The 8705-nt window shown below is 42.1% G+C and overlaps 1 protein-coding gene across 1 annotated transcript; it reads left to right on the plus strand.

Moving 5' to 3' along the window:
- The first annotated feature begins 2938 nt into the window (after positions 1–2938).
- Positions 2939–7806, plus strand: BMP15 (bone morphogenetic protein 15). Its single transcript, XM_008570340.1, has 2 exons — positions 2939–3266; positions 6947–7806. Exons 1-2 carry the CDS (start codon positions 2939–2941, stop codon positions 7804–7806), a joined length of 1188 nt encoding a protein of 395 aa, XP_008568562.1.
- Positions 7807–8705: the final 899 nt, after the last annotated feature.

Raw genomic sequence — 8705 nt, forward strand, 5'->3', positions numbered from 1 at the left:
ACTGAGTTGCAGCAATCTCATGATAAAACTTGAACAGCTGAGGAGTTGCTTCTTATGAATGAGCAAAGAATGTGGTTTCCTGAGATTGAATCTACTACTGGTTAAGATGCTGTGAACATTGTTGATATAACAAAGGATTTAGAATATTACATAAATTAGTTGTAAAGCAGTGGCAGGGTTTGAGAAGTATGATTCCAGTTTTCAAAGAAGTTCTACTGTGGATAAAATGCTATCAAACAGCATCGTACGTACGGAGAAATCTTTCATGAAAAGAAGAGTCAATTGATGCAACAAACTTCATTGTTGTCTTATTTTAAGAAATTGCCACAGCCACCCCTGCTTCTAGCAACCACCACCCTGATCAGTCAGCAGCCATCAAAATCAAGGATGGACCCTCCACCAGCAAAAAGGTTACAACTCGCTGAAGGCTCAGATGATCATTACCATTTTTAGCAATAAAATATTTTTTAATTTAGGTATTCACTTTGTTTTCTTAGATGTAATGCTATTGCACACTTAATAGACTACATTATAGTGTAAACATAACTTTTATGTGCACTGGGAAACCAAAAATTTTGTGTGACTCATTTTATTGTGGTAGCTTGAACCAAACTTGCAATATCTTTGAGGTATGCCTGTATTAGAAAATTGAAGCTTTTCATTTAACAGTTGAGAAAACTGAGGCACAGAGAAGTGAAGTAGCTTGTCCAGGGTCAAGCTAACAAGTGGTAGAGTTATAATTTAAATTTAGGATTCTGGCTCCAGACTTGTGTTCTCACTCATCAAAATATATTGCCTCTCCTGATATGCTGTGAGAATAAGTATTGTTTCAGTAAACGTTTACTTCAGGTGTATACGTGTATGTGTGCTTGTGTTTGTAATGGGTTGCAATGTAAAATGTATTTATTTTTGTGATCACAGACAAAAATGTCTAAAAGTGCTAGTGTTCTAGCAATAGCACTGCTAAATTGAACATCTTCAACCTTACTAGAGATAATGCTGTATTGCTCTCCTAAACAGTTATACTAAATCACATTCCTTCCAGCAGTATAACAGTTACCTATGTTTCATATCCTCACCTGAACTTAATAGTGTCAGGCTTTTAATATACTGCCAATCCAATAGGTGTGAAATCATATGTGGTTTTCAATTGCATTTTCCTGATTGCTATTATATCTTTTCATATGCTTTGGCCATTCAGGTTTTGCCTACTGTTAATCATCTGCTTATATCACTTACTTGTATATTATTGTATACAATACAGCCCTCACAACAGCTCTCTGAAGGAGCAAGCGGTATAGATGAAGAAACTAAGGCTGGGAGAAACCTTGCTTAAATCACCAGGCTAATGCGTTGTTGAGCTTCAATTTGAGTCCAGATCTAGAGGACCCCAAGCTCATGCCTTTTGTTTTACAATACATGCCAGGGCCCAAGTTCACCTTAGAAAAAACAGAGGAAGTATACAAATAATTTCGAACATGCAACCATATGTAATGTGTCTAATTAGGCTTTATACAATTATCGTAGATTATTTCCTTGTGTCCTTACAAGAACCTGTGAGGTAAAATATGTTATCTGTTTTACAAGTGAGGAGACTGAGGCTCAGAGAAGTGAAAAAAAATTTGCCTTGGGAAGGTTAAATTATAGCTAATTAGAGACAGAATTGTAACTCCAACACAGATCTGTCTGATTACAAAGTCTGTGCCTGTTTTGCAATAATGATGCCTGTCCAAAGATATATCTTGGTATGAGGTAAAGGCCTCCCACAAATCAGGTCTGACTCATCATCTCCTAGAGCCAGGTCTTGACCTCCTACCCTACCTTCTCTCCAGACCTCAACAAACATGGGTAAAGCCAAGACTATACCTACCATCTTTCTGCAGAATCTTGGTCTGGGGCAGCCTTAGCCAACTGGCCCAGCCCTACTGACTCTCATTAACCAACAGAGCTGGGTGAACTCCCACGGATTCATCTTCCACTGCTGCAGGCTTCTCTGATGATGCCCACTCAGGATCTCAACACCTTCCATGGTAAACCAGAAAATTCTAAGTCAGAGTTCTCAAACTTGGCTGCACATTAAAGTCACCTGCGAACTTTAAAAAATCTGGATGCCCTGATAACACTCCAGGCCCATTACATCAGAATCTCTGAGGATAGTAGCCAGGCATCCACAATAGTGAAGCTTCTCACGTGATGTCAATGTACAGCCAAAATTGAGAACCACTGTTAAGGCGTCTTCCTCAAGCTCCAGCAGCCATGCTCACACAGTGAATTCCACATTTTAGTGTTCACAGAAACTTCTTGGAGCACTTGTTAAGATCTGGATTTCTGGACCCCATTCCCAGAGCCCATATTTGGGTCAGGACCCAGGAGTCTTCATTCTTAATAGTCATCCCAAATAGTTTCATTGCAAGTCATTAGAAGGCCACATTTTGGGAAATGCTACATTAAAGGCATGGAAGTTGGATAGGAGCAGGAGGCCTCTGGCCCTTTAAGGATTAATTAAGGGACTACCTTTAAAGCTGTGGAGCAGAAAGCAGCGTAGAGCTGCTTTCTTTTAACCTGGTGGATAAGGTAACGGAACAGGTCCTGGAACGGACCTCTCCATTTAAGTTACCTCAGCCTCCTCAGATAAGTACTATCTTGTTCCCAGCCCTAGAGAGTGCAAGAGGCATGCTTCTTTGTCCCATCTGTTTTTTCTTTTTGTTTTGATGCAAAGTGATCAAGTTAGGAGACTTTCCTTGGCCCAGGAAAGGGGGCCTTTTCTCCTTCCCAGAGGAAGCAACATAGGGCTGACCTGCCTTCCTTCCTTTATTTATGGCCCCCCTCCTTGGTGGCTGTGGATCCAGAGTGTGCTTACCTGCATGAAAGGAACAGGTCAGACTGACATCCTTTGGGCTTGGATTGGAGCCTATTACTGAACACCAAGGTTTTCAAGATGGTCCTTCTTAGCATCCTTAGATTTCTTCTTCTTTGGGGACTGATGCTTTTTATGGAACACAGGGTCCAAATGGCAAAGGTAGGGCAGCCTTCTGTTGCCCTCCTGGCTGAGGACCCTACCTTGCCCCTGATTCGGGAGCTGCTAGAAGAAGCCCCTGGCAAACAGCAGAGGAAGCCATGGCTCCTAGGGCATCCCCTGCGGTACATGTTGGAGTTGTACCAGCGTTCGGCTGACCCACGTGGGCACCCTAGGGAGAATCGCACCATTGGGGCCACCATGGTGAGGTTGGTGAGGCCCTTGGCAAACGTAGCAAGACCTCTCAGAGGTGAGTTATCATGCCCCCATACTGTCCTGTAGGGGAGAAAAGTGGAGAAGAGTGTAGAGAAAAGGGAATCTGTGGGTTTACTGTCAGTGCTCATCGCCTGGTGAGCAGGTTGTTTCTTCCGGCTTGCTTTTTCAAAGAATGGCAAGCTTGGGAGAAACTGGCTTTAAGCCTACTTCCATTTAGGGCCCCTACTTAAGAATAGATTGCCTTGGGCCTACTGAGGAATCTCTCTGGGCCCCAGGACAACTGAGTGATGTGTCAGCCCCTATCTTTCAAAGAAAGTGTTTTGCTTGTTATATCTCTGAAAATGGTAATTAAGAAATACCCTGCTACATTCTTGTGGAGGGCTGTTTACGTAGTGTTTTGCTCTTAGAAGGAAGAGTACAGGGTGCTGAGTTCAGAAAACTTACAAGGCCTCAGAAAGGACAGATAAGCTAACATCTAAAGGTCTGCATACCTAGATCTGAGCATCTGCTATTGTATTTGTTCCCTAATAATAGCTACTATCATTAGTTGTCATGTGCAATTAGCCTACCTGTTAAAGAAAACTAAGGCATGGAGAGGTTAAACAACTTGCAAATGTCACACAAATAGTGGATGGCAGGGATGGGATTTGAGCTCAAGTCTGTCTGATTCTAAAGCCTGTCTGCAACTTTTCAAGTATTTAGTCCAATATTTTTGTATACTAAACAGTTTTTCTATTGAGGACATGTTGTTACTTTGGTATTTTGATACTAAGTGTATTTTGAAATTTTCTTTGTCCTGCATCATGCTTAATTCTGCTTTGAACATCTGCATTAGACATTGTTCCAAGGCAATATTGGGCTTCTGAAGTGCAGGGCTCTCTAGGGAATGTAGACAGCCATCAACTTTAAGGAACTCTTGGGAATCTAGTGAGATCATTCTAAGGCCTTCACTAGTCTCAGATGACAACAGACAAGATTTACATTTCCCCTTCCAAGTAAAACAACCAATATTCTCATAGCTAACCCTTACTGTAAGCTTACTATGTGTCAGGCATTGCACAAAATGCTTTACAAACATTGTCTTTATTATTCGCCACTACCATGTGAGGTAGGAAGTACTAACATTACACATTTGATAGATAGACTGAGGCTCAGAGTAACTTTCCCAATGTCACACAGCTAGGAATTGAAGGAAGCTGGGTATTAAGCCCAGGCTTTTAAGCCCCAGAAAGTGTGCTTTAATCACCACATTGTGCTGACTCCCCAATAGATTTTAATTGAGCACCAGGCACTATGTTTGAGTTGGGTATATAAAGGCAAATAATTACTTTCCTGACCTCTAGGAGCTCCCAGTATAGTATAATAAATAAATACTAATCACATAATGATGTTACAGTATGATGAGTTCTTTGAAAAGGATAAGCAATAGGGCTCCCAGGACCTCAAAGAAGAAATGGCTCACTGCTTGGAGCAATGAAAAGGAAACAGGGAGGCTGGAAGGCCTCATTGAAAAGGTAATATTGGAACTGGACCTTGAAGAAGTAAGAAGACTATGCTTTGAGGCAGAGAAGTGCATTCTGATTTAAGGAAGAGGAAATAGCTTGGTGTGGGTGGAGATTCATTCCACAATTATTCGTTCAGCACCTACTGAGTGCTAGGCAAACAGACGATCAAGACAGGCAAAACCGTACTCTCGTGAAGCATGTGTTATCATGGTGGAGATGAATAAGAAAATAATTGCTAATTGTGGCAAGTGCTATCAAAGAATGAAATAGGTTGTTATGATAGAGAACAGCAATTAAATCTTCCCTTTGCATGGGGTTGTCAGGGAAGGTATCTCTGAATAGGTACCATCTGAGCTGAGGCTTGTAAGATAAGATAGGTATGAGAGGAGTAGAGAGAAACCTGACTTAGGCAGAGGGAACATGTGTAAAGACACAGAGGGTGGAAATAAGTTTGTCCTTAAAGAACAGAAGATCAGTGTGGCTGGAGCCTCATGAGTATTGTGGAGAGTGGTAGGATATGAGGCTGATGAGAAGCAGGAATTTGGAGGCCATGTTAAGGGACCTGCATTCCATTCCTAAGTGCAGCATAAAGCTGTACAAATCAAGTTTGTGCAGATCACATGAAGGTAAAAAGGAGGATGCGTAGAATTAGGCAAGTATCCTGGTCTGTGGAACATACTAGCATCTAGGGACTCTGGAAAGGATCCAGAAACAGATGACAGGTTCACTCACACAGAATGTGTGAGTCAATCCTTTCCCTGAAAAGTTCTGAGCAGACCTTTCCTGGCTGTGATCGTTAGTAACCCCACCCTACTTCAGGAAGCATGTGATGTCAGTGTCTGAAAGGAAAAAACAGTTTTTCACCAGACAACCTTCTAGAGGTTTGGGTTGGGTTCCTTTTCAGGCAGGGTGGGGCAGGTGTATGGGTGGGCGTCTTGGAAAGACTATTGTAAGATAGAAGTATAAATAACTTGAAAAGGAAATACAAGCCTGGCTTGGGCCTTGTGTGAATGATGGCTAGTGTCCTAAACCTGAGGGTGTATTAAACATGACAAGGAACTTGAACTTTTAAAAATATCCTGGAACATCAAGACATTGAAAAGCTTTTATGCTGAAAGTCCCAAGGCTACTGAAGAATTCCAGGCTTGTGGATTCAATGGATAAGGAAGGGTAGGTGAATAACATGGAAATATTTACTGATAAGATGTTTCAGGATAATCAGGAAGCTTTTTCCTGCGATTCCTGGTTTTCATAATCTTTGCTCTTGACCTTTGCCAGGAGGGGGCGTAGAAGTTCAGAGCACTGTGGGCCCAGCCTTCCAACTCTTTGGCCACTGGGTGTCAGCACACCAGTTTGAATTAAAGCTCCTAATCACGAAGGGCAAGCAGCTTTTCGCAGACTTCTCAGAAAATAAGATACTTATGTGATCAAGGCTTGGTTGAAAATGGTATTTAGGGGGATGGTGGTAAAATGAAGGGTAGAGATCCATTTCCAGCAAGAGATGGAAAAAGGAGAGATTGAGGGGAAATGGCCAAAGGAGGAAAAGATACTCAAGAAGCAATTCTTATAGTTGATGGAAGAAATGCAGGAATGGCAAAATAGCTGTCTCCACTAGGGATGGATAGACAAAATTATTTTGTGGTGCCTTGGTCCTGGGTTTGAAGTGATGGCAAGCCACAGCCCCTAATATGGGACTGTTGCCCCAAAGCTACATCTGTATAGTGAAGTGACTTGAGAACTTTCCTTATATGTCTCAATGACTGTCTTAGTTGTTCACATTTAATAGTCAAGTACTATGATTGATTCTCTCCTATACACATAATATACACACAAAGTAATTCTATACTTGAGGTGTTTTATTTTCCCTCTGAGCCTAGTGCTGTGAGTGATCTAAAAGTGAGACACAGTTTTTCTTAGGGGAAACAGACTTGGGGTCAAACCTTGACTCTACCACACACTGGCTGTGTGTCCCTTGACATAGTTTTTCTGATCTTCAATTTCCTTGCCTGAAAAATGGGTATAATAACTATCTAATATGATTATTGAGGATTAAAGAGCTAATGTATATAAAGCATCTAATACATTAGTAAGTGTTGAATAGATAGCTGCTATTATGATCTTGAGTTAATTTTAGGGCTGAGCAGATTTGTGAGGGAGGTTCAGGCTAGGAGGTAAGCTAATCTGCTCTTGTTTCTTCTTACTTGTGCAGGCCCCTGGCATATACAGACCCTGGACTTTCCTCTGAGACTAAACCGGGTAGCATACCAACTAGTCAGGGCAGCTGTGGTTTACCGCCATCAACTCCACCTAACTCGCGTCCACCTCTCCTGCCACATGGAGCCCTGGGTCCAGAAAAGCCCAATGAATCACTTTCCCTCTTCAGAAGGAGGTTCCTCGAAGCCTTCCCTGATGTCTAAAGCTTGGACAGAGATGGATATCACACAACACGTTCAGCAAAGGCTCTGGAATCACAAGGGGCACAGTGTCCTACGACTCCGTTTCATGTGTCAGCGGCTAGAAGGTAGTGAAGTTCTTGAGCCCCAGTGGCATGGCACTTCATCCTTAGACATTGCCTTCTTGTTACTATATTTAAATGACACTCATAAAAGTGTTCAGAAGGCCAGACTTCTTCCCAAAGGCCTGGAGGAGTTGATGGAAAGAGAATCTTCCTTCCTCTTGAGGAGGGCCCGGCAAGCAGGCAGTATCGCATCTGAGATTCTTGGTCCCTCCTGGGGACATGATGGACCTGAAAATAACCAGTGTTCCCTCCATCCTTTCCAAGTCAGTTTCCAACAGCTGGGCTGGGATCACTGGATCATTGCCCCCCATCTCTATACCCCTAATTACTGCAAGGGAACCTGCCCTCGGGTACTACGCTATGGTCTCAATTCCCCCAATCACGCTATCATCCAGAACCTTGTCAATGAGCTGGTGGACCAGAGTGTCCCCCAGCCTTCCTGTGTCCCTTATAAGTATGTTCCCATTAGTCTCCTTCTGATTGAAACAAATGGGAATATTTTGTACAAGGAGTATGAGAATATGATTGCCCAGTCCTGTACATGCAGGTGACAGCAAAGGTAAAGCTAGCTCAGATTTCCTAATAGAGAAAGGTTTAAAACAAATATCAGTGTTAAAGCTGCAAGCAATACTCTAATTCCTTGCCATGTCATTACTCAAGTCTCTTCCCCCACTTGTGAGCTACTCAGTTTATAAAATACAGTTCTGATATCAATCTCCTAGCATGGATCAGTACAGTTTGACCACGAGTCAGAGCCCTTAAAACTTTGGTAAGATGTTCATTTGGAAATGTGCTATTTTCTTGTCTTTTATTGTCAAACGTTACCAATCCAGGTGGTAGAATGTTAGAAATTATCCTACCAAGGCCTGGGAAAGGTAGACTTTTCCTAGTGTCCATCTTCTGAGGCTCTGGAAGATTTGGGGTGGTGAAAGTAGCTTGAGACTTTATATTCCTCTTTCTTGCTTCCTATAGCTTAGAAACTAGTAGTACCTAATCAGATAGACTGCCTGCTTCTATGCTTGTATTGCCTGCAAAATCTGAAACTCTTCTCAGATGGACCAGAAAACTTTTGGGTAACAATCTCTATAGAAATCTTCTAAGCTAGCAAGGCTTTTCCTCTCAGCCTTTGAATCTGAGAAAAGTACCTGGGATTCCTTCCTGTCCTACAGTAAGAACTGAAGCCTTTAATGAGACCCATAGGGAAACTTGAGTATGGACCTATTTGAGATGGCAATCACTTTAAAATCACCTGCATTTATAGTGAAAAGAAGAGCTGTCATTGCTGAATGGGATTATGTATGGGGGGTGTTATTTTAAACGTTCTATAGAACAATAAATTTCACAGGGTGTCTTATTTTATGTAACAGAGGTTCAAGTGTTAACTGCCCCACAAAGAAAGCTCCCTGGTGGCTCAGAGTCCGGGAATTGACCTGATTAGGAATGGAGGGAA

Source organism: Galeopterus variegatus, unplaced genomic scaffold (assembly GCF_000696425.1).
Source record: "Galeopterus variegatus unplaced genomic scaffold, G_variegatus-3.0.2 Scaffold594, whole genome shotgun sequence".
Lineage (NCBI taxonomy): Eukaryota > Metazoa > Chordata > Mammalia > Dermoptera > Cynocephalidae > Galeopterus > Galeopterus variegatus.